Source organism: Cricetulus griseus, chromosome 3 (assembly GCF_003668045.3).
Source record: "Cricetulus griseus strain 17A/GY chromosome 3, alternate assembly CriGri-PICRH-1.0, whole genome shotgun sequence".
In the NCBI taxonomy this organism is placed as follows: Eukaryota; Metazoa; Chordata; class Mammalia; order Rodentia; family Cricetidae; genus Cricetulus; species Cricetulus griseus.
Genome location: NC_048596.1, coordinates 22,279,002 through 22,306,694, shown reverse-complemented (window position 1 = coordinate 22,306,694; position 27,693 = coordinate 22,279,002). Strand labels below are relative to the sequence as shown.

The 27,693-nt window shown below is 37.8% G+C and overlaps 1 protein-coding gene across 2 annotated transcripts in view; it reads right to left on the bottom strand.

Moving 5' to 3' along the window:
* Nucleotides 1-12,168: 12,168 nt before the first annotated feature.
* LOC100773851 (cytochrome P450 2C26) overlaps nt 12,169-27,693 on the bottom strand; it is a 29,087-nt gene continuing 13,562 nt past the window's right edge. Inside the window, exons 4-9 of one of the 2 annotated variants that reach the window (XM_027407416.2) lie at nt 27,146-27,306; nt 25,362-25,538; nt 22,071-22,212; nt 17,820-18,007; nt 14,190-14,331; nt 12,169-12,350 (exon numbers count right to left, since the gene is read on the bottom strand). In XM_027407416.2, the coding sequence (XP_027263217.1) occupies nt 12,169-12,350; nt 14,190-14,331; nt 17,820-18,007; nt 22,071-22,212; nt 25,362-25,538; nt 27,146-27,306 (992 nt within the window). The remainder of the gene's footprint in view (nt 12,351-14,189; nt 14,332-17,819; nt 18,008-22,070; nt 22,213-25,361; nt 25,539-27,145; nt 27,307-27,693) is intronic. The other variant, XM_035441859.1, reaches the window with a different exon arrangement.

Sequence of the window (27,693 nt, the reverse complement as noted above, 5' to 3'; positions counted from 1 at the left end):
AATATTCAATAGTAATTAAATGACATGAAGTTCTTAGGAAGCACTGTGTATGGGAGGTGTTGGTAGAAGAAGGTAGGACACAGTGTCATATATTGTTGGAAGCCAAATCTCAGGCCTTGGCATGAGATCCTAGGCCATGCTAGGCAGGCCACATAGTTAACCTTTACATAGCAGCTCCTTAGAACCTCAGCACAAGAAAAGAAACAACGTAACCCAGTCCTCCACCCACAGGCTCAGTCACCTAGGCAACCCTTCCTGGACCTCTTACTCATGAACTCTTTACCCTGCCAAACATCCTCTTTGTGGCTTCCTAATATCCTGCCTGCACTAACACCTGATGCACAAACAACCCATTCTACTCCTCCCCATATCCTGACTATATAAGCTAGCCTGAGAAAAGTAAAGTTTGCCACTTGATCCGAATCCTTTTCTTTCTGCATCTCTTGTCCCCATTCCCTATCCCTGACTCTCTTGCCCCAGGTTGACGTCCTGCAGGTCGGGACAATATATCAATTAAATAGAATATTTAAAAATAATGTTAATGTGTCTTAGGTAGATTGACGATGAAAGCCAATACCAAAAAGGGGTAGGGGTTTATCACTGTTTAATGGCTAATCATAAATTCAAAATGAAATATAAACATGTTAGAAGAGCACTTAGAAAACATAGAAAGATCCAACCTTCAGAATATAGGCATAGAAGAAGGGAGGAACATGACAGCAAAGTCATGGAAAATATTCTCAAGAACATCTTGGAAGAAAATTTCCCAAAACTATAGAAATAGATGGCTACACAGGTATAAGAGGTCTACAGAACTCAAAATACATGGCACCAGATCATGACATATGATAGATAAAACATTAAAAACAGAGCAAAGACTGGGCATTGGTGGCACACACCTTTAATCCCAGCACTTGGGAGACAGAGGCAGGTGGATCTCTGTGAGTTCAAGGCCAGCCTGGTCTGTAGAAGTGCTAGAATAGGCTCCAAAGCTACACAGAGAAACCCTGTCTCAACTCCCCCCAAAAGCCCCTCAAAAATAAAAACAGAGCACAGAGAGATGCAGGCCATGCCAGTCATAAGAATGGGTAAGAGGACCACCTTCCCTTGTTCAGTTTCCAAAGCACCACACTACTAATACCGCTTCCTGCTGTAACATCCACCCCTGTGAACATGAAGCCACTCCCACATTGGGATGATATTCACTGCTTAGGTGAAGGACATTCTACTCAAAACAACAGCTGCAGAACATGCCAGTCAAAAGAACAAGTATAAGCCATGCTAATCTGTAGAACAGGTGCAGGCTATACTATCCAGAAAAAAAAAAAAACAGATAGGCCAACTTAGACAGAGACTCTCCTTGACTAGAGACCACACCTGTTGCCAGATCCACAGACAGGTAGCCCAAATGAGGTCATCCTCTGCTCTCTAAGTACCTTCACATACACTATTCTTAACCACAATCCCTTTCACATCCATCATCCAGCAGGCAGGGACTACCTGCTGGACCAGCAGTCATGCTGGCCACCAAAAATCCAGGTTACAAAGACCAGAATGCAAAAGAGGAAACAGAAATAAAGAAACAGAAAACCCATCCATCAAAGACAAACTCAGAAATCGGCACCTAAATTTATACTCATCTTAAAACCCAGATGCCTACATTCAGTTGTAAGGACACAATCAACAATAGCCAGGGCACTATGACACCACCAGAGTCCAGCTATCATACTACAGTAAGTCCTAAATATTCCAACACAAATGAAGCCCAAGAAAATGACCTTAAAACTAACTGATAAATATGGCAGAGGTCCTTAAAGAGGAGATTTTAAAATGCTGTAAAGAAATCCAGTAAATCACAAAGAAACAACTGGAGGAAATGAATAAAGGCTTTAAAGACAGCCGGGGGGGGGCAGGTGATGGAAATGAATAAAGTTATAGAAGACCTGAAAATAGAAATAGAAGCAATAAAGAAAATCCAAATGGAGGGAATTCTGGAAATGGAATATCTAGGTCAGTTAACATGCATATATCCAAAGGTTATTCAATCATTTCACAAGATTTGCACAAATATGGTCACAGCAGAGGTAGTCCCAATAGCCAGAACTTGGAAACAACCTAGATGATTCTCAACCAAGGAATGAATGAATAAAATGTAATACATTTGCACAATAGTGTATTAACCAGCTGTTTAAAAATTACATGAAATGTGTAGACAAGTGGGTGGAACTTGAAGAAAAATAATCCTGAGTAGGATAACAAAGACCCAGAAAGACAAACATGATACTATTTACTTAAAAATGGATATAAACTATTTGAGGCATGCGACCTGCATTTCGGCGGGTTCCGAACACCGACCCATTGGCAGCCCAGCCTCCATCCAACAGCTCAGGTAGGCCAGGGGCTGTTTCTGGCACCTGCTCATTGCTGCTTCTCAGAGTCATCTGACGGAAGTGACCTGCATGCCATACAGAGTTCAGTAGCAGGATCCGACACCCCAAGGGCAGGTGACAGCTCTGCCTCCAATTGCCAGCCCTGGCGGGAGCTGGCATACCCAAACACTGCCAACACCCAGGTAACAGTGACACCTCCTTCCACGAGAAGAGTACAGACATCAGAGAATTGGAACTGTTTATATCTACCAGAAGGGAAACTTGGTCCCATACCCACCAGGACAGGAAGAGACACCTGCTACACCCACCAGAAAAGGATGAGAAGAGGACAAGGTAAAAGCACATCCAACAACAGAAAACCCAATATGACACCACCGGAGACTAGGAACCATACACCAGTAAGACCACAACATCACGATGCTGATGAACCAGAAGAGAATGACCTTAAAAATATCTTCAGGAAAATGATAGAGGACCTCAAAGAGGACCCCAAAGAGGAAATGAGAAATTCCTTAAAGAAATAGAAGAAAAAGCAAACCAAAAAATAAAAGAAACAGTTAAAGACCTAAAAAGTGAAATAGAGACAATAAAGAAAGCACAATCTTTGGGAATGCTGGAAATAGAAAAGCTGGGTAAACAATCAGGAACTACATATGTAAGCATGCCCAACAGAATACAAGATATGGAAGAGAGAATCTCAGGAGTTGAAGACACACTAGCAGAAATAGATTCATCAACCAAAGAAAATCTTAAGTCCAACAAATCCCTGACACAAAATATCCAGGAATTATGGGATACTGTGAAAAGACCAAATCTAAGAATAATAGGCATAGAAGAAGGTGAAGAAATCCAACTCAAAGGCACAGAAAACATATTCAACAAAATCATAGAAGAAAACTTTCCCAACCTAAAGAGAGACATGCCAATGAAAATACAAGAAACCTACAGAACATCAAATAGACTGAACCAAAAAAAAGGTCACCTCCACACATAATAATCAAAACACCAAGCAAACACACCAAAGAGAAAGTATTAAGAGCAGCAAAGGAAAAATGTCAATTAACCTATAAAGGCAAACCTATCAGAATCACACCTGACTTTTCCATGGAAACTCTGAAAGCCAGAAGATCCTGGATCGATATTCTACCTACACTAAAAGACCATGGATGCCAGCCCAGACCATTGTACCCAGCAAAGCTCAATCAATATAAATGGAGAAAACAAGATATTCCATGACAAAACCAGATTCAAACAATAAATATCCACCAATCCAGCCCTACAGAAAGTTCTGGAAGGAAAACTACAACCCAAGGAAATTAACTACAACCAGAAAAATATAGGCAATAGATAATCCCAACTAACCAAAAACAAAAGAAAAAAGGGATAGAATCCCACACATAATTTGCCACCATCAGCAAATAAAAAACAAACAAGAATGAACAATAATCAATGGTCATTAATATACATCAACATTAATGGTCTTAACTCCCCTATAAAAACACACAGATTAGCAGAATGGATAAGAAGACAGAATCCATCCTTCTGCTGCATACAAGAAACTCACCTCAACCTCAAAGACAGAGGGTACCTAAGTATTAAAGATTGGGGAAAGATCTTCCAATCAAATGGACCCAAGAAACAAGCGGGGTAGCAATCCAAATATCCAATAAATTGGACTTTAAACTAAAACAAGTCAAAAGAGATGAAGAAGGTCATTTCAAACTCATCACAGGAGAAATCCATCAGGATGAAGTCTCAATTCTGAACATTTATGTCCCAAATACAAAGGCATCCATGTTTGCAAAAGAAACTTTACTAAAATTCAAATCACACATAAAACCACACACATTTATAGTGGGAGATTTCAACACCACACTCTCACCACTGGACAGGAACACCAGACAGAAACTTAAAAAAGAAACAAAAGAACTAATAGAAGTTATGGTACAATTAGACTTAACAGATATCTATAGAACATTCCACCCAAATACAAAACAATTTACCTTCTTCTCAGTGCCACATGGAACCTTCTCTAAAATCGGACCGCATACTTGGCAACATAGCAAACCTCAACAGGTACAAAAATTTGAAATAAGCCCCTGTGTCTTATCAGATCACCATGCTTTAAAATTACAATTCAACAACAACATGAAATACAGAAAACCTACAAATTCATGGAAATTAAGTAACACCCAATTGCACAATTCATGGGTTCAGGAAGAAATAAATAAAGAAATTAAAGAATTCCTAGAATTCTATAAGAATGTGGACACAACATATCCAAACCTATGGGATACTCTGAAAGCAGTACTATGAGGAAAGCTCATAGTGCTAAATGCCCCCATGAAGAAACAGAAGAATAATCACACTAGAAAATTAACAGCACAACTGAAGGCTTTAGAAAACAAAGAAGCCAATACACCCTGGAGGAGCAGATGCCAGGAAATAATCAAATTGAGGGCTGACATCAATAAAATGGAAACTAGGAGAACAATACAAAGAATCAATATAACAAAAAGTTTGTTCTTCGAGAAAATCAACAAGATAAACAAACCTTTATCCAAACTTACCAAACAGAAAAAGAGTGAACATGCAAATTAATAAAATCAGGAATGAAAAGGGGGTCATAACAACAGATACAGAGGAAATCCAGAGAATCATCAGGTCATACTTTGAAAACCTATATTCCTCAAAATTTGAAAATCTAAAGGAAACGGGCAATTTTCTGGACAGATTTCACTTTCCAAAATTAAATCAAGAACAGATAAGCAATTAAATACACTGATAACCTCTAAAGAAATTGAAGCAGTCATCAGAAGTCTCCCAACCAAAAAAAAAAAAAAAAAAGCCCAGGACCAGATGGCTTCAGCTCAGAATTCTACCAGAAATTTAAAGTAAAGCTAAAACCAATTCTCCTCAAAGTTTTCCACACAATAGAAGCACAAGGGTCATTACCAAACTCTTTTTATGAGACCACAATAACCTTGACCCAAGCCACACAAAGACACAACTAAGAAAGAGAACTACAGACTAATATCCCTCATGAACATTGATGCAAAACTTCTCAATAAAATATTGGCAAATCGAATTCAAGAACACATCAGAGAAATCATCCATCCCGATCAAGTAGGCTTCAACCCAGTGATGCAAGGATGGTTCAACATAGGAAAATCCATCCATGTAATCTACCATATAAACAGACGGAGGAAAAAAATCACATGATCATCTTACTAGATGCCAAAAAAGCCTTTGACAAAATCAAATATCCCTTCATGATAAAGGTCCTGGAGTAATCAGGGATAACAGGAACATACCACAACATAATAAAAGGAATATACAGCAAGCCAACAGCCAACATCAAATTAAATGGAGAGAAACTCAATGCAATTCCTTTAAAATCTGGTACAAGACAAGGCTGCCCACTCTCTCCATACCTCTTCAATATTGTCCTTGAATTTCTAGCTAGAACAATAAGACAAAAAAAGGAGATCAAGGGAATACAAATCGGAAAGGAACAAGTAAAACTCTCACTATTTGCAGATGATAGGATAGTGTACAAAAGTGACCGGAAAAACTCAACCAGGGAACTCCTACAGCTGATAAACACATTCAGCAAAGTGGCAGGATACAAGATTAACTCAAAAAAAAAACTGTAGCCCTACTATATACAGATGACACATTGGTGGAGAAAGAAATCAGAGAAGCATCACCCTTTACAATTGCCACAAACAACATAAAATACCCTGGCTTAATACTAACCATAAAATGAAAGACCTGTACCATTAGAATTTTGAGTCTCTAAAGAAAGAAATTAAAGAAGATACCAGAAAAATGAAAAGCTCTCCCATGCTCTTGGATAGGCAGGATCAACATAGTAAAAATGGCAATCTTACCAAAAGCAATCTACAGATTCAATGCAATCCACATCAAAATCCCAACACACTTTAACTGACCTTAAAAAAAACAATTCTCAACTTTATATTGAGAAAGAAAAGACCCAGGATAGCCAGAACAACCCTGTACAATAGAGGAACTTCTGGAGGCATCATCATCCTTAACTTTAAGCTCTATTAGAGAGCTATAGTCCTGAAACCAGCTTGGTGTTGGCACAAAAATAGACAGGTAGACCAATGGAATAGAATTGAAAACCCTGATATTAACCCACACACCTATGAACACCTGATTTTTGACAAACAATCCAAATATGTACGCTGGAACAAAGGGAACATCTTCAACAAATGGTGCTGGCAGAACTTGATGCAAACATGTAGAAGACTATAGGTAGACCCAAGCCTTTCACCCTGCACAAAACTTAAGTCAAAATGGATCAAAGACTTCAACCCAAACCCACCCACACTGAACCTACTAGAAGATAAAGTGGGAAATACCCTTGAATTAATCGGTACAGGAGACTACTTCCTGAACTTAACACCAGTTGCACAGGCACTGAGATCAACAATTAATAAATGGGAACTCCTGAAACTGAGAAGATTCTGTAAGGCAAAGGACATAGTCAGAAAGACAAAGCAACAGCCCATAGACTGGGAAAAGATATTCACCAACCCCACATCTGACAGACGACTGATCTCCAAAATATACAAAGAATTCAAGAAGCTCTTCTCCAAAACACCAAACAATCCGCTTAAAAAATGGGGTACAGAACTAAATAGACAATTCTCAACAGAGAAATCTGCAATGGTTGAAAGACACATGAGAAAGTGTTCAACATCCTTTGTCATCAGGGAAATGCAAATCAAAAGAACTCTGAGTTACCATCTTACTCCTGTCAGAATGGCTAAAATCAAAAATACCAATGACAGTTTATTCTGGAGAGGATGCGGAGAAAGAGGAACACTCCTCCACTGCTGGTGGAAGTGCCAACCTGTACAGCCACTGTGGAAATCAGTATGGTGACTCCTCAAGAAAATGTGAATGAGTCTATCCCAAGATCCAGCAATTCCACTCCTAGGCATATACCCCTAAAATGCACATTCATATAACAAAGACATCTGTTCAACCATGTTCTTAGCAGCATTATTTGTAGTGGCCAGAAACTGGAAGCAGCCTAGATGCCGCTCAACCGAAGAATGGATAGAGAAATTGTGGTACATTTACACAATTGAGTACTACTCAGCAGAAAAAAAAAACAATGTAGTCTTGAAATTTGCAGGAAAATGGATGGAACTCGAAGAAACCGTTTTGAGCAAGGTAACCTAATCACAAAAAGACAAACATGATATGTACTCACTCATATGTGGACCTGCTTTATGATACATAGTAGTGAGCATGCTTTATCAGAGCTGTTTTTAAGGATGTTGCTCAGAATGGTTTCCTCCCAGATGATGATTGAGAAGCTAATTTAAAAAAAAATGGTGCCAAGTACCATAAGTGTAACAGAAGTGTACTGTTTTCTGGATTTTGTTTTTTACTTTTTTTTTTAAATGGAGAGTGCTGGATGTCTCTACAATTTTGTTCAAATGACTGCAGAACCTGGAAAAGCTGTTGCTGCTGCATAACATACTGCATATATATATATATATATATATTATATATATATATATATATATATATTTAAACTTTAGCTGTGCTGTCAAGGTTGGAAAAAAGTATCCTAGTTTACTGTGGTGAGTTGGCATTGTACAAATATTAACAGCCATATTGGTCTAGAAATGTTGAACTGAATTTTTTTCCATTTGTACACAGGTAACACACTGTATTAAATATGTAAGTCTTAAAAAAAGAAGGGATTTTGAGAGCCCATCCCTTGTGAAGGGATGCTCTCTTGACCTGGACACATGAGGATCGGCCTAGTCCTGGCCCAGGATGATGTGGCAGACTTTGGGAAGCCCTTTTTTAGCCCCTACCCTGCCTGGGGAGTGGAGGGGGGATGGCTATGTGCAGGTGGGATGTTGGGTTGGTGGGGAGGGAGATGGAGAAGGGATTGACATCTGAAGAAAGCTTGTTCCTAATTTGAACTAATAAAATAAAATGTAACATAAGTACAAATAAACATTAAACATAAAAAACACAACAACAAGAAAAACGACTCCATGAATTAAGCTGTCATCTCCATTTCTCATCGTCTGTTTTATCTTCATTAAAGTAAAACTAATAGAATCTTGTGTGTATATCTATTTTGTCTGATAGATGAAGAGACCTAAATTTTCAAAAGAATTAAACATTTAAATGAGATAAAATGGATATAAACTGTAAAGAACAATCATGATGTAATCCACAGACAGACCAAGAGATGCTAAGTAACAAGTAGGGCTTCAGGAGGCAATCAAGTATCTCCCTGGGAAGGAACATAGAATAGATTTTGGGGTGGACTAGGGTAGTTGGGGATGGAAACAGAAGAGATTAAGTAGGGGATGGAGGGTAAGAGTACTGCGAGAGACAACTGGAATTAGGTAGCATTTAATGGGTGAGATAGAAACCTAGTGAAATGGAAATTTCCTGGAATCTACAAGGTTGATTGTAGGGAAGACTCCTAGTAAAGTGAGCTAATGAGTTTGAACCAGCTATCCTCTGTCACTAGGGAAGGCTTCAATAGAGGTATTGAGCTGGTAACTAAGCCAAAAAACGTTCGAGCTACAATTTGTCCTTCCTGTAATATGTTGAGGGAAAGGTGCATAACTTGTGGGAGTGGCCAATCAATGACTATTCTAATTTGAGGCCCATGCCTAAGGGGAAGCACATACCTGACACTGTAAGGCTACGAATGGGAATCCGGATAGCACAAAGAACTGGGTAGAATCAACAAGACTGACTAAAAAATGTAAATGATATGATTACTAATGATATTCTGCTGTATTCAGAGACTGGAGTCTAGCATAATTTTCATGAGAGGCTTCATCCAGAAACTGATGGGAGCAAATGCAGAAACTCACAGCCAAATGTGAGGAATCTGGAAGTTCTATCAGGGAGTCCTGTGGAAGAGGGGGAGGGAGGATTGTAGGAGTCAAAGGGTGAAGGCTTCTTGCTGTGTGTTATTTCTACACTGTCTGAAAATGTATTGCTGTGATTGATGTAATAAAAACCTGAACTGCCAATACCTAGGCAAGACGCATATGCAGGTCTTCTTGGCACAGAACAGGGAAGTGGGAAAAGATAATGAAGGCACAAGGTGACACCAATGAGACATAGAGGGAGTTCAATATACAGAATGAAAGGTAAAAAAACACAAGGCAAAATGTAGGCTAGTATAAATGAGTGAATTTAAGTTATAAGCCCTAATGAGGAAAGCCTAAATTCAGGCCAAGATTTAATAATTAACAATGAGTCTCCATTGTCATTACTTGTGAGCTGCTGGCCAACAACAAAGCTTGCTACAGACACCAAGACAACACAGCTCACAAAATCAACTATCCAATGCTCACAGGAGTTCATCCAGGGAGCCTATATAGGTCTGCCCTAGGTCCTCTGCATATATGCTATGTTTGTTCAGCATGATATTAGTGTAAGGATTCAGACATTATACTGACCCTGCCCCCTGACAAGTGGCATTCAGGCAGATATTTAGACAGCTTAAAGGGCCCTATATTGTGTGGTTACATCATGTGTTATGTGACTGCATAAGGACTCTGTACACATGTGCAAGCTTTCCCTTTTAAGTGAGCACCTCCCATCTGTTCACCCCTTCCTCTTCGCTTCTTCCCCCTTCCATTTCTGTTCCCCCCTTCCCCTTCCATCCCTGTTCCCGGTTGGCCAACACCTACCCCTTCCTTTGTTCCCTTCCCCCAATAAACTCCACGTGGGTTTTATTGAGTTTTGTGGTTCTTGTTTCATCACCCGAGGCTGCAGCAAAACATTTGGTGTCATGACTAGCTTAGGCTCTCTCCATAATTTCTCCTGCTGCCTGCAGCTGGCAACCAGCAGCTAGAGTCATTCGGGGACCCTGATCCCAAATCATCAGGCCACTTTCCATCTACCCACCTTCTTGGACTCCTGCACAATACTGGCTACGATTTGATAAGGTACCCTTCTCCTGGTCAGTGTAAACATTTCCTTGGACCTGTGGAAGTGATTGTTGATTGTCTGACACCCTTCCAGTGTTCTTGGAATCAGGGGCACCCCCAGTCACGGCCTTCAAGGCCACGGTTTATCCCTCTTCCAGACTATCACCTCCAGTAGACTTCTATAGGTAAGGCCCCATATACTAAGTCAAATTGGCCACCTAATGGCTCTTTAGATCCCGATGTTTTATAGGGACTTTTATAATTACTGCCATCAGAGAGTTAAATGGAAGGGATTACCATATATCCAAGCCTTCTTCTACTTCTTTTTTAAAAAAGATTTATTTATTTATTTATTATGTATACAGCACTCTATCTGCATGTTTGCCTCAGTGCCAGAAGGCATCATAGCTCATTACAGATGGTTGTGAGCCACCATGTGGTTGACCTCTGAAAGAACAGCCAGGGCTTTTAACCTCTGAGCCATCTCTCCAGTTTTTCTTCTACTTCTTTACTAAACATTCTCTCTCAACTTATCCTCTACAAGGTGGAGTTACTCATGAACAATGTTTACTTGTTTCAAATTCAAGTACTTCCAGTGATTCTAAGTGATGTTCAGCCAAAGAGGTTTGGTATCTTTCTCTTTACATTCTGTTTTTACATGTATGTATGTGGGTATATGTGCAAAATCAGATACATGTATGTGAGAGAATGCATGTACATGTACATACACATATGTGGAAGTCAGAGGTGAACCTTGGATGTTGTTTCTCAGGAGATGACAAGCTTATTTTTTGAGATAGTGTTTCTCACTGGAAAATGTGGCTCACTAATTAGGCTTGAAGAATCTCTTGTTCTGTATCCCCAGTGTTGGTATAACAAGCACACACCACCATGCCTGGCCATTATATACACTACCAGAGTTTAGATTTAGGTCTTCAGATTGTGTGTCAAGCGCTTAATTGAATGAAATATCTCTCTAGCACTTACCCTTGCATTCTCTACCCTTCACAGTATGTGGACCAGCATGATGTGTTGGGAACTGTATTTTCTTTCATTTCTTACCTGAATTGTAAACTAGTCTCAGAACAAGTACACAAATCAAATATATTTATTATTGAAAACATGAAGAAGAAAAATGACAGTGAATTATCTTATTATATTAGCTATATAATAGTAAAGTTCTATTTTAGCTCAAGACCAGATACATATTAGCATAAGGGATATTGAAAGGTTCAGGCATTATGCTGGCCTGCCCCTGTTACCTGGTGAAACAGGCAATACCCTGGTCAGCCCAAGGTTTCATAGGAACTAAGTCTGCACACAGGTGCAGAGGACCCCTTTAAAAGACAGGCCCCTGCCCATTTACATTCTCTGTTCCTTCTCTCTGTCCCCTCCCTCTGTTCCCGCTCTCTGTGCTCTCTGATCCCCCGCTCTACTCTGTCCCCCTCCTATGCTCTCGCTCTGTCTCTCTATGGCAACCAGCCGTGGCTGTCAGCCATTTACCCCTGTTCCTCTTCTTAGTCTCCCCATTCTGCTGGGCCTTATAATAAACTTATAGTCTTATGTCTGTCTCAGCATTTCTCTTTTCTTCTTTTTTTAAACAAAACAATAACAGATAATAACAGTTGCAAAGAATAAAAAATAGAAATATATTTGTGCAGTGACTCCAGAAATTTCAAAATTATTGACAGGTGTTTCCTGGGATATGACAGATTGGGAATACATGAGAGGGGAGGAAGGACAATTTGTCCCTGATGGAATGAAGGTCTAGAGGGGATTGCAGAAAACAACAGAGCTTAGGCCAGAAAGTCTAATCTTCTTTAGACAGGAATGAAGCAGAGCTGGAAGGGGGGTGGCAGAGAAGCAAATCCATTTAGCACTGGGGTTGTATCTATGTCCTTCGGTTGAACCAGAGATTTCAGCTTAAAGTTCTGTAAAATGGTGGTCAGGAATAGAAACAGCTCCATGCGTGCCAGGCCCTCTCCTGCACACATCCGTTTTCCTAGGGGAAAATATCAAAAAAAGATTATTATTCTCATTTGAAAATGTGAGAATCACTGTACTTGGAACTGACACAGAGGCTATGAATGAAGGGTAAATTATTGGATGGGTTGGTAGAAGGATGGCTACATGAAAGGACAGACAACTAGGCAAAAAGAAAAAGGTGGAACAAATTTGTTGCTCAATTAACTTACACTTTTAAGAAAGACATAGTTCAAAAATACTTTTTAGCTGGGTGTGATAGTTTCACATGTGTAATCAGACTGCTTGAGAGACTGAGGAAGAGGGATTCTATGTTCATTATCAAAAATAACAAAACCAAGGACAGAAGCTACACATACAAAGGTAGCATGCACACGGAAGATGTTGACTCAATATCCCTTACTCTCACCCTGAATAAGAAAGAACAGGGTTCTCAATCATCTGTGCAGCGTGTCCTGCCACACGGACAATGTCTCTACCATCTCATGATGATTTCAAAGGTTCTGGCATTCTGAACTGTGTAAAAAATGCTCTGATCTTATTTTATACATGGCCTATTCCCCAACTGGCTACTTTTGATAGCTAGGTACATTTTTAGGTCAGACACAAATGGTTCAGGCAGTGGGTCCAAGTCTTGCCTTTGCTGTTCTAGGGCATTTTGTAGCCACCTTTAATTTACATGAAGTATATAAATGTGTATTTCCCAGCCACCTTGTCCCTGCTGTATCATAAATGGAAGTGCAGCCCGGTGCTGTTGTGAGGCCACGTGTCATGCTGTGTGTGTGAGCTGTATAGATGTCACATCAAGAAAAAAAATTAAATTTGGATAGTTTGATTCTTTAGCATTTAATTTTAATATATAAATTATTTTAAATTTTTTGTCTTAAAATTTATACATCAGCAGTTTAGACAAAGGCTTAAGCAAAATTTTTGTTATGGCTCTCATATAATAAGGAAGTAGACACTAAATCCATGCCAGCAAATGAATATCACAAACTATTTAGAACAGAAGTTCGGAAGTGACTGCACTTGAGATTCAGCCCCACCATCTGTTCTGTGTGGCCTGTGAGCTAAAAATGGTCTCTGTGTTTCTCAGTTGTTCCAAAAATCACATTTCATGATACACAAAATTATTATGAAATTCAGATTTGAGCATCCATAAATAAAAACTCATTGGAACACAAACTGCTATGATCTAATAAGGTTCATGACCTTATTTTAGTTACATGTGATTTTTTTCTTACAATTCTCCAATACTTGTGCCTTTTGAAGCAACTAGGAAGTCTTGTTTTAGAATGTTGCTTCATTTTTGGCTTTAATAGAAAAGGTTTGATAGATAAATGTGCTGATTTATCCCCAATAACCCAGAGATCTGGGAGACTTTCTTATTTCTTTAGTCCAATTGACATTTGATAAGTATTGTTCATTCAGGTGTTCACCAAGGGCTCTTGAGGCTCTTCAGTAATTGTCTGTACTTTTGGAGACATGTTAATTACAAGAGTTGAGCATGGAGGTGATTGACAGCAAAAAAAGACAAGAATGTAAGTTATGATGTCTCTATTTTCATGGGGAGTGAGAAAAGTGTAAATGAAGTTGGCTTTCTTTGGTATTTTTTGATGTAGCTAAAGGAAGAAAATAAATAGTCTACACTCTAGCTTTCTCAATTTTGAACAATGGATGAACAATCAAAGCCTCATTTTCATATCCTGACAGAGAAGGAATCTCTTTTCATGGCAATGCATCAACAATGAAAGGCATACCCTTGATCATTGCAAGTCTGCTGGCTATTAGGGGGGCCACTATGTAAGCCTCCACAGATTCTCATGTCACTGGATCCATGGAAATGAATTTCTCTTACCTGCTGAAAAGGGCATGAAGTAGTCACTTTTCTTAAAGTTCCCATTCTTATCTAGAAAGTGGCCAGGGTCAAATACCTCTGGGTTGGGGAATTCCTTGCTGTCATACAGCACTGATGACAGTGATGTTATTACTGTTGTTCCCTATAACAACACACAGAGACAAATCAAGTTACAAAAAAAATCATAGAGCTGAAACACATTATGGAAATAGCCTAGTTGACTTTCAGCTCCATAGCAGGGGTATGGTTCAAATTACTGTCGGGACATTTCAACACAAAACAGATTAGGAACAGGGAGGAGTTTGAGGCCAGGCATAGTGGTAAGGCTAAAGCACCTTCAGTGACATTTCACTTGAGTATTTGGACTAAAACTCCTGAATCTCTTCTTCCTTTCCTTCAGATTGGACTCATGCTTCTCTGAACAGTGTCTGCTATAGCTCATCACATCTGTCTACATATATGCAAACCAGGTTCCAGATGGAATAGTTCATTGAGTATTTTGAACATAATAAGAGACCATTAAGAACAATATGGAAAATTTGGAAGGACAAATACTATTCATTGTTTCTCATTTACAGAATCTATCTATCTATCTATTTATCATCTATCTATCTATAGGATAAGAAAGCAAATGTAGGGTTATGTAACAGTGTAGAGGTGTGCAGTCATATATGCTGTCTATCTATATGAACACACATCACAAACACAAAAATGCACATATGTATATTTCTCAGAAATGAAGGATGAACTATTTTTTAGGACAAAAGTAAGGAATGGAATTTTGAGGATAGGGAGAAAATAAAATAAAATCCAAATAAGATGAAAGGTAAGTTATGAAGTCCTGATCTGATGACAGCTAAATCAATACAACTTCTGAAGATACACAGAAATTGTTTGGGAGCTGGTGCTGGCAAGGTCTCTTCAGCTAGCAGACAAACCAACCTTATATTATATCAAAGTTGCCAGGAACATGGTCTAAAGTCTAAAAGCTTTCATAGGGTTGCCACACAAATTAGAATGTGGCTAAACTAAGAATGTTTAAATTTTAAATACTAAAAATACTATTACTAACATGTAAATTATGTGAAAATTAAGTTTTAGTGTCAATAGGACTTGAATGTATTATATTTATAAGCAATTGCCTGTGACTGCTTCTCTGCTATAATGACAATGTCTATAAAGGGGCAGCACAGTTCTTATGGACTAGAATGCTTGAAATCTACCAGAACAATTATGGCAAAGATCACTGATTCCTTCTTATCCTATTAGCTCTGCTGAGATCAGTGGCTCCATTCTGATAAAAAAAAAATACCCACTTATCCTACTTGTTAGATGGGAGAATCAGCTGTGATATAGACAGGTTGTTTCATAAAGTAAAAGTATGTTATATTCTACTTGACTAGACCCCCAAAGAGACTAGTCATAATAGCATCCATCAGCAGAGGGATGCTGGGATATAAGTTTAGCTGAGGCAACACTCTCCTCAAACTGGGCCTTAAACTCAAGGAAGCGATGAAGGCCTTAAATTTAAGATGTTCCAATCTTGTCCTTTGTTGTACAATTAGTTGGGCTAATGACATAAACAGAAATAAGTTTTGTATATTAGCCAGATACCTCAATAGTCTTACCTCAGGAGTGTCCTTTAGCCAAATAGAGCACAGTGGCCACCTAACCCATACACTAAATCTGTTATCACAAAGTAAAACCCATTGCTGCCTGGAAAAGTTAGTCCCATGATCTTAGTAACTGGAACCTTATTAATGTCTTTTTGTTCCACCCCACCCTGAAGAAATACAAGAGAGAGTGTAACTTCATCCTTTTCTTTTTTTTTCTTTTTTGGTTTTTCAACACAGGGTTTCTCTGTGTAGTTTTGGAGCCTATCCTGGCACTCTCTCTGGAGACCAGGATGGCCTCGAATTCACAGAGATCCACCTGCCTCTGCCTCCTGAGTGCTGGGATTAAAGGCGTGCGCCACCAACGCCCGGCCAACTTCATCCTTTATGAATGAAGATATTCATGTAAAAATTCTGAATTTTTCTTCTGTAGTATCTGGCACTCAATAAGAAGTTTTACAATGTCTTCAAAGTAGCACAAAGTAGCCACAGAAATGAAGTTAAGTACAAACAGAAACACATCAGGGAGTATTTTTAACTTAGTTTTAAGCCAACAACTTGGTTTTAATATAAGAATTCTAATAAGTATGAGAAGAAAAATTATGGACAGAATATTCTTAATATTGAAATCATTAGTAATATGTGGTGGAGAAAATCCAATGAACATACATGTTTGTAACACATACAGTCAGTGATCAAGGAGGAAATAATACATAGAACCATAAAATGGGTTCAGTGAACAATTTGGAAAAGAATGGACAGACTTTTGTGAATAAAATTCATCTCAAAATTAAAATCTGTGTTCATGGGCCATGCTCATACATAATTGGCTCCACAATAAATTATCTCTTATATACTTAAGTAAATCAGACCAAAAATTTTCATCTGGTTTACACAACTACCTTTGTATTCCTAAAACATCAAACTTGATAGGGAGATATTAAAGTTGCAATTGTCATTCTCATCAGAAATATGGCAAGCAATATGCTGTGGAATAATCCTTTTGCACACTGTGAAGATTTGTCACTCTGATTGATTTATTAAAAAGCTGATTGACCAGTAAGCAGGCAGAAGTTATAGGTGGGACACCCAAATTAGGAGAATGATGGGAACGAGTAGGGCAGAGTCAAAGGACATGCCAGCCAGTCACTGAGGAAGCAGGATGTGGAGAAAATGAGTTAACGTGCCGCTATCCAAGTGGCAAAGCATAGATAAGTCATGTGGGTTAATTTAAATGTAAGAGTTAGGTAGTAGCAAGCCTGAGATAATGACTGAGCATTTACGATTACTATTAAGTTTCCAAGTCTCTTATTTGGGAAGTGGCTGCTGGTTATTTGGGATCAAAGTCAGGGCAGGAAAACTCTGCCTACTCTGATGCCTACTGCAACCAGGTCTGTTCATCACTGTCTTGCAATTCATCAAACTGAAGGGCAACTTCAGGAATATGAAGAGTACCTAGAAAATTATTAGCCCACATAACACCTTCAAATTCCACATATATTTACAGGAATAGTTACATAAATTGTTTTCATTAAGCAGATGGAAAGAACACCAGAGACACTAGAGAAATAATAGCAGACATTAGTAATTCAGGAAACCTCTAAGAAGACATTTGCAGGCTATATTATAGAAAAGAAATATAGCAAAGAAATCAGTATCACAAATAAATGATTGAAGTAGCCTTGTTAAGCAGTTGAAGAATTCAGAATAGCAATTTTTTCAAATTTGAAGATTTTTTCTCATAATGATGAAAATCTAGCAAAGACTTTTGGGAATTTGACAAAATGCTCAAACATTCAAATGAAAATAATTAAGCTTTGCGCAACAGTGTTTGGAAGAGAGAGCAAATGTGGAAGTATCATTGCCAGGTATCTCTGTACCTGTAGCAGCACTGCCCTCCAGATCATGGAGTAGTACAAACCACATCAGCCCTTGGGTGGCTCAGAGGACTGGAACAAACCTGTGAACCTGGGAGCATCAAGAGGGCAGAGATGCAGCAGAGAAGAGACAAGCTTACCTTGGGGATGAAGTAGCCCCTGAATTTAATGTCACAGGTCACCGCATGGGGCAGGTTGGTGGGGATGAAGTCTATGAACCTCTGGACTTCATGAATCATGGCATCTGTGTAGGGCATGTGGCTCCTGTCCTGCATGCAGGGACTTCGGTGTCTGCCAACCACTTGATCAATCTCTTCCTGGACTTTAGCTGGTTGGTTACAGCGAGAAATGAGGGAATAGAAATGTGACATGTTTGGTACAATGTCAGGTCATATACAGCATAATGTAGGTGTTCTAAGGGAATTATAAATGTTCATTATTTCATTCAAGTGTAAAAACATATATATATATATATATATATATATATATATTTACAAAAATTCTGTGTTGTGGGTTTATATCACTATCTTTCTATATTAATATTATGATAGATCAGCATATAATTATTATTTAGTAGCCATAATAGCAAGTGAAGTATAAGTAATTAAAAGTATCAAGGAAAACAATATAATTAGTCATCATGCTTTAGTCTGGGGTAAAGGACATGAGAAGTCAGATACTAAATCTCTGTCTAAATACAATGTTCTCTTACAGTCACATTCTAAGGTATGTATATTTATGAACATATGTATGTATTGTATGTGTACAATTTAAAAGACTCTTCTTTTTGTTCTTACACCCTGTATTGAACAACTTCATCCTATTCAACTACTGCTGAAATATATTCATATTTGTAAAATTACTGTTTCTTATATGCCCACATAAGTACAACATTTATGTCTTTCAGATAGGAGAAATGAAAATTTCAGTTATATCTATATCATCTATATTAACAAGTACATGCAAAACACATACACCATTCCCTTTAACCCTCACTTCATTACCACTAGCATATTGGGACCTCTTGAAACTGAAAAGCTTTGTGTGGCAAAAGACACCATCATTAGGACAAAATGGCAGTCTACAGAATGAGAAAAGATTTTGCCAGATACACATCCAATAGAGGGCTAATATCCAAAATATATAAAGAATTAAAAAATAAGATATCAAAAGAACAAATAACCCAATTAATAAATGGGGTAGAGATATAAGCAGTGAATTCTTAAAAGGTGAGACTCAAATAGCTGAGAAAAACTTAAAGAAACTAAGAAAAAATGATCAAAAACTTTAGTTATCAGAGAAATGCAAATCAAAACTACTTTGAGATTTCATCTTACACCCAACAGAATGGAGAATATCAGTTTTTAAAAACTGCCGGCTCATGCTGGTGAGGATGTGGATTTACAGGAATATTTGTGCATTGTTGGTGGGAATGCACACCTGTACAGCCACTATGGATATTAGTGTGACAGGCATTAAGGAAGGTGGAAACCAAGCTACACCATGATACAGCTGTACCACTCCTGGGCATTCATCTAACAATTGCTTCATCCTATCACAGAAACACATGTTCAGTCATGTTCATTGCTGCATTATTCATAATATCCAGGAATTAGAAACAATGTAGATGTCACTAAACAGAAGAATGGATTCTTTTAAAAGAATAAAAGTGATACATTTATACAATGGAGTATTTCTCAGCCATTAAAAAAGAATAAAATCATGAAATCCTCAGGTAAATGGATGAAACAAGAAAAAAACACCCTGAATGATATAATCCAGACCCAGAAGGACAAATAAAGTATGTGTCCACTAATGTGGATAATAGCTGTTAAATCAATGATAACCAAGCTGAAATCTGTAGACCCACAAAGGTTAGATGTAAGTAAAGGACTATGGAGGAAAGATAGATCTTGTTAGGAAAAGGAGGTAGAACAGATAATTATGGATATATGGTGGGAATTAAGTGGCAAGTGGAGACAGGAATGAAGGAGGGAATACAGGGAGAGACAGTTAAAATCCCTTTTGAGGGATAGTATGGAATCTTAGCACAGTAGAAACCTCCTAAATATATATATTTGAAACATATGTAAAGGTGGTCTAAATGAAATAGCCAGATAATGAGGAGACAGACCCCCAACTGAACATCCCTTGTCATCCAATGAAACTGCTAGTAATAGGGTTAGGTTACAGCTTTTTGAGTTGTTGGTTAGAGGAATCTTGTGAAATCTCCAAACAACCTAGACTGCTGTCAAGCCAATGGGTTGCTCCCCACAAACTGACAGCAAGACCCCATTGCTGAAGTAACACCTACACAACTCTGTGAACATGGAGAAGTCAAGCTGGTTCCTATATAGAACTTTACTCCTGTGCTCCAGCATCTTAGTAGAAGAATGTACTCTGCATACTATCAAAAGAGAAACAAACACCAACCCAGCCACAAACCCTGTGATCAACAATGGTGTCTTGCCTGCAAGATATGCTAGGACAAACGTGGCACAAAACTTGTGGGAGTAACCAACCAAGAACTGATCTGAATCAGGGCCTACTCCACAGTATGAAACTCATTCCGGAAACTGGGTGGCCAGTAATGGAATAATAGATAGCCCAGGAACCTATTGTAAAACAACATATTTCTTTTCTAAAAATAAAAACAAACAACAAAAACATAGCAACTAAATGACTCCTTATGACATTCTGCTATGGTCATAGATCAATATCTTGCTCAGCCATCTTAGAGAAGCATTACCTTGCAGCAGATGGCAACAAATACAAAAACCCTTAACTAGATACTGTGTAGAATGTAACAGACCTTGAAATATTTAGCCCTAAATGGAATGAATATCTCCATCAAACCCCTCACCTCGGGGATCAGGGAACACTGTAGTATAGGAGGCAGAAAGTGTAAGAACAGGAGGGGATGGAGAATATTAAGAAAATAAAGCCCTCTAAAGTCAAAATAATCAAAGGACGTTTGAACTCACAGAGACTGAGGCAGCATGCACAGGGTCTGTGTAGGTCTGCACTAGGTCTTATACATATATAGTATGGTTTCCAGTTTAGTGCTTATATGGGATTCATTGATATATAAATGATTGGGTGTCTTTTTCCTATGCCTCTCTTGTGTTCTTTTCCTCTGTTTGTTTTGTCCACTTCTGATGTGTTATTTTTGTGTTATATATTTATTGTATTATATATTATTCTTGAGAAGCCTACTTTTTTCTAATAAGAGGCAGAAAAGAAGGGCATTTGGATGTGAGAGGAGATGGGGAGGAGCAGGAAGAAATAAAAGGAGGAAAAACCATAATCCTAATTATGGGAGAAAAAACATTTTCAATGAAATGGGAAAGACAGCAGATTGGATTTTAATACTTTGTTATACTAATATTCATTGCTAGAATAATTGTAATTATATAAGCATTATTTATTATCATGAACATTATTATTATTTTCCATTATTAGCAGTCTCTTGATAAATGGATACATTCTTATTGGTTTGTAAATTTCCATTTCTTGAGTTAGAATTATAGTGAAAATTTAAGTAGATATTTTTAAATGCTGGGAATACAAACTCAATTAAAAGGACCGTTATACTACAAATTGTTTCTCTTTCGTCTCTCACGTTTTTGTAAAAACCCTACAGCACTTACATGGTAAATATTGAATTAGGAGCTTCCCAGACCTGGTACCAGCAACCTTTCTGATACACTCACATTCACACAAGGGCCATTTAGACTCCTGGAGCCCATGATTTCCTGTGATTTTACTTTAGATATTAGTTGAAAAAAACATTCTCAAAGTATCATGATGAAATGGAAAATTGGATAAAAGTTATGGCACACCTGAATGTCTCATTTGCCTTTTATTTTTATAAAGTTATAAGAAGCCAGCTGATCTGGAGAATTCTGGTGTAGTTTTGATCATAATAGTTGACACGTGACTGAAGAATCTCCCTGAAAGGTTTTGTGCTTCTATTCAGTCTTAAAAATCTATGATCCTATCTTGAGTGGAGGTTTTGAATCCATTCTGATGAATACATGAATTTTTTTTCCATTAAGGTGGTAAAAAACAAGAAGTGCTGATTATTCCTTTTATGTGGATAATAGACGCTGCTGCTCATGTCCATGGAATAAGAAACAAAAAGGGCTCTGACATGCAGAATTCTAGGACTTTAACTTTGTTAGCTTCAGAGAACTCAGACACTTAGCAGAATTAGATTGGTTTTCTGACAACCAGAGTCCATTTGTCTTGGTCACTCTCTTCATTATAGTCAGTGAGTGGCACAGGCAGTGAAGGACTGAGACTTTTCTAAGAATAACAACACACATGACAATACAAGTGTCTTTCCATCATCAGACAGGAACGCTGTGGGTCACCATCTGTGTCCTTACCTGTGACATGTGGGTGCTTCAGCAGGAGCAGGAGAGCATATCTCAGCGTTGTGCTTGTTGTCTCTGTCCCAGCACCAAACAGATCATTCACAGTGATTGCCAGATTTTTAAGTGAAAGTTCAGATTGTTGATTGTGGTTCGACTAAGAATAATTTGATGCGATAATTTTATAAATTATTTATTAGCACTTCTGATTACAATGGTTCTACAGTGTCACACATGCTTATATATTTGTTACTGAAAGTGTAAAATTTAAAGATGTACTCCATAGTTTCCATGCCAAATGGTGCTTCTACCTGTATAGTTTTCTGAGTTGTATAGACTTTGGGTCTAGTTAATTTGATTTGATGTTTTATTTATGTACAAGTTTTTTTTTATAATAAGACAACAAAAAATTTTTTGTTTTATATTATTGCCAACAAAGATCCTGAAATGTAGAGTAGAGAAGAAACTAGCATATTATTTCAAAGACTATGGCACAGATTTTTATAACTCTCAATTTCACCCTAAGGCCTTACTAGCTTAACTCTTGCATTGATGTGATTTTCTGCATATATAGTTTTGTTCTTTTATGCCTTAAAAACATAATGGAAACATTTTATTCAATTTCTGTTTTCTCCTATCAAAGCCATATGAAGAAGAATGTGTGGAAGGTATAATGTTGGGATACATGCCCCAGGACCAGTAAAAGATTATATACATCTTTTTTGAGCCATTGGCCAGTAGAGCCACATATATCCTTAAGTCATGGCCAATATTCTTGGTTACTCTCCAGAACTTGACAGTAAAACCCTATCTTTATGACATTATCTATTTCAGTCACAGAACATGAGGAAATCAATCAGCTACTCATCAAGAACCTTCATCCCTATTGACTAGTATTTGTGTTTCTGGAATGTGATATGTGTGCTACTGTAGGAGAAAAGTTATTCTCAGTTTCACCCAGTTGTGAACCTGCAAGTTACAACAATGTCGGGCCTGATAAGTAATGCCCACTAGAACAATAGTTACTCCAATTTCATGGGGGCAAACAACCACTTTCTGATTGGATCTAAGGCCCACTTCTTTAGGTAGGATCCATATCTGCCACAGTTAAAGGGGTTTATACTTGGTGATCAAATCTATTATTTTAATGGACTAATGGGCATAGTGTTAAAATTATTCCTAATGATATACTACTATATCCATAGATGATAACTCTCTTACTTTTTCATCAGAGAAACTTCTCCTTACAGAAGATGGCACTTAATAGTGACACCCAACTGCTCAATGTGCAGAGAACAAAGTATTGTTACCTGATCATTCCTAAATCATGACACACTCCTCCCCAAATGAATAAAGTATCTTTGGAGAAGAGGGGTCAGAAATTTTAAGAGCCATCAGTGATCAATAACATCAAGGAAGCACTGTTTTCTGGATACAAAAGCACAGATGAACATAAGAATTTGCACTGACTGTGTCAGCCTGTACGAAAACTGTACGCTTCACTCAGTAAAAACCCAGGACTTGAAGGAGAAGAAGGAAGTTGTGGAGGAGGCAAAGAATGGAAGAGATGCACTGGCCAATGGGAATGCTAATGAGGAAAATGGGGAGCAGGAGGCTGACAATGAGGTAGGCGAAGAAGAGGAAGACAGTGGGGAGGAAGAGAAGGAGGAGGAGGAGGAAGGCACAGTGAGGAAGAGGATGGAGATGAAGATGAGGAAGCTGGGGCTTCTACAGGCAAGCAGGTAGCTGAAGGTGATGAGGGTGATGATGTTGACACCAAAAAGCAGAAGACCGATAAAGATGACTAGATTGCAGAAAGGAAAAGCTAAATTTAAGGCCACTGTGACCTATTCACCCTCCACTTCCTGTCTCAGAATTTAAACGTGGTCACCTTCGAGTACAGGAGCAGGCCCCGCCCTTAGCAGGCAGTGCCACCCACAGATGTCATGTGCTCTCCACCACCCCACCCAAACCACAACATGAATTTGCAACACGGGAGGGAAAAAGAACCAAAGCTTCCAAGGCCTTGCTTTTTTCCCTAAAAATACTTTAAAAGGAAACTTTGTTTATATTTTTATTTACATTTTATATTTTTGTACATATTGTTGGGGGGTCAGACATTTTTAATGATAATGGGTGACCAAACCATGTATGAGGAATAAGTACATTGTGCTATTAAGTTGTGAAAATGAATTTTGCTGCAAAGAAAGAAGCACTGAAACAAGATGAATTTAGATGTATGTCCAAGATTTTATACAATTGCAAGAAGCCAGTACTTTCTCCTTTCTTTGCAGCAAAGTGCAGTTGGCAAGAGCACTTGTGCCTCATTGTTGTGTAAAACCCTAATAAACCATTTTAAATGCCATGTTATGTATGTCTTTGAACGGTTTTGAAGAAAACCTATCCATTTGAAATATATGTCTGTATATCTAGAAAACTTAAGTAACATAACTATTTGAGTGACTATCTATAATCTGTATTTAAGTCTACATTACATTTTAAATAAACTGTAGAAACACAATACTGAAACAAGAGTAGAAATATACATATAACAAAAATGACCTTTAATTTGTATCAATAAACCAAAATCCATACAATGCAAAGTATTCATTTCTACAACATACTTCATTTCTTTAGAAAGAGACTGACTGTGATCATTAACCACTTGTAACTAACCCTATTTAAATGAAAGCAAACGTTTATGAACAGTATGTAGGAATGTGGGTATAGTTCTCTCCAAAATGCTTCATTCTAGAGTTTATATATTATCCTTCTGGGGTCTTTGATGGAGTTGAAGACAGATAGTTATGGTTATGGTTTTTCCTAGTTATAATAAAAGAGTGTTACACATAAAAGTTTAGACTCAAAAAATAGGATGATAGAATATTTTCCTTAAATTTTGCCAAATATTAGTGGAGTAAATTTTGTAACTATAATTCTTTCTTGATAACTGTTTTGTTATATATAATTTTCATATCAGTTAAAACCTTAATTTTTATGTAGACAGAAGAGAGTAGATGATGGAGATGTCCTTCTGTGTGCTGTGAATATCTGTTTCTCTTATTGTTGATTAATAAAGCTGCTTCAGCTAATGGAGACAGGATCAGCCCATTCAGCCTGAGGTAGAGGTAAGAAGCTAGTGGCAAGCTGCTTTGCCTTTCTGATATTTAGCTTGAAGTTTGAACCCCTATATCAGTATCTGGGTCTTTATTTTTCAATTTATAACTGATTTAAACCATAAACATTTTAGTGTTCAACAAACCACAAAATGCTAAACAATAAACAAAATTTATAATAACAATTTACCTGCTTTAGTTTAATCAGGTAATAATCAATAAAGTCCCGAGGGTTTGCAACATCCAGTGATTCCTGATGTTCTTTTATTTTCTCTGTAAGGTAATTTTTGATGTAATTGACATTTTTTGTTATTGTGTGATGACTTCCTGGACAGTAGTCAATTAGTGAAGGGAAATTATTGCAGACCTACAAAATAAAAGACATTTTTGATAAGATAAACTGTTATACATTTAGTGGTGTGTGTGGTATGTGTATGCATGCATACATGAATGTGCCATATATGTGTGGGTACCTTGGAAGCCAAAGATATCAGATCCTCGGAAGCTGGTGGTTTTGAGCCACCTAACATGGATGCTAAAATTTGGACCCAGGTCATTTGGAAGATCGACACACATTCTTAACCACTGATCCATCTCTCCAGCTCTTGCCAAAAAAACTTTTTAAAGGAACAGATATGAGGAAATACACATATACATAATACATAGCAAGACAAACATGGGTTTATAGCTTCACATGTGAATGAAAAATAGTGTCCCACAAAAGGAAGAAGTGTTTTATTTCATGTGTGTAGCAATTCTCTATGATAGTAGAGAGATGAGGGGTGAGATTCCTGCCCAAATGATAAAAGATTATGATCAAATTTCCACATTCATGAATACTTTTCAGTAGAAAGCATATTTATGAAGATTGGTTTATGGCTTATTCCATTTATTCCAAGACTGAATTATGATGTAAATCATTGTCATTTACAGGTTTTAGGTGACAACAGTAGTGAAGAGAGTCAGGCAACACCCCTATCAACAGGATCATTTCCACTTTGCTTCCCAGAAGAGGTACATGGCCCACTCTTTGTAGTGTTGCAGCCAATGTGTGTCAGGACCAAGCCTGTGCAGCCCTTTCCTCATGGCCTTCAGTGTTAACAGGAGCTATGGACATCAACACCGACCATGGCTGCACAACAAGGCCATGAACCCAGACATGGACCCTGGAAGCAGCTGGGGCTCAGACATCACTATGGCCCTGGAAGAAATCAAGCCACACTCTTCAGCCCTCTCTGCACTGCTTCACCTCTTCACCTGTGTCTCTTTCCACAGGACATGAACCATTCTAAGTCTCTGTCTTTAGCCCACCTGACATTTGCTTAACATCGTAGTGTCTGACTGCCTGGTGCCTTTTTCCCTTAGTGCCCAGATCACAGCCATTCTTTATGGAGAGTTCAGGAGGTGACACTTGTGCCTAGGACAACTCTGAGAAGATGGATGTGGGCCACACAGCATTAAATCACTCACCCTGTGCTTTCTACCTGTCTGTTTGTCAACTAGGATTCCAACTGACCCATCAAACCACTAAAACTACCCAGTGTTTCCTGGCAGAGTTCATTGTCATTAATATTATTTATCCTTTAAGAGAATATTCTTTCTATACTAAAATATTCCTGCCTACTAATATGATGAGGATATATATGATTAATGATAGAAAAGAAGATAAGAACTATTCATAGAATAATTTTCTGTGAACAACTGGCAACACTTCTAGATTTGAATGCAATCTTTTATACAAACAGTTCTGTGAACATCAAATGGAAATTGATAGGGAACTATTAGTCTTTAGCCAACCTGAAATTTGCCCTTCAGCTTTGCTATTTGTATATCAAAGGGCTTAGATCCACCTTCCATATATTCTTTCCATAATATGTTGTTCAGAACCATGGTGTCTGGTCCATATTGAATTTGACCTGTGAGGATGAATTTGACCTTATAGGCTGTTCCCAGAAAAAAATATCTTTACTTCACCTGCAACCAGGGAGAGCTCAGAATCCTGACATTCTCATTTACTTTTTCCATAAAGTTAAGAAAATCTTGATCTTTATAATCAAAACGATTCTGGAAAATAATGGAGCAGATCACATTGCAGGGAGCACAGCTCAAGATGAATGTGGGATCACATGGTGAGGCTGGAGAATTAGAAACAATTGGAGAAATACCATTAAAATATACAAAGAAGACCTTTTGCTTTTGTTATAGTTTAAGGTTCTTTAGAAGCTTTAAACCATATCTTATCTACAATTTTCCTAACAGATAAGCATCCATTTATATAGAATCAATGGATCATTTTAACCTAAAATTTGAGATGGCCTCACCCTCACCAGTTAAATAAGAGCAGATTGCATCTATTACACCAATTTTTACACTTTTAAATATCTGGTATTTAAAAGAATAAAAGATTATATAAGCCTAAAATTTCTAGTATTCAGAACAGAATTATTTATTACTAGGATGTCTAATTACCATATAACACTGGTATTTAAATAGAAGAATGTACATCTGGAAGATCTGCAGCC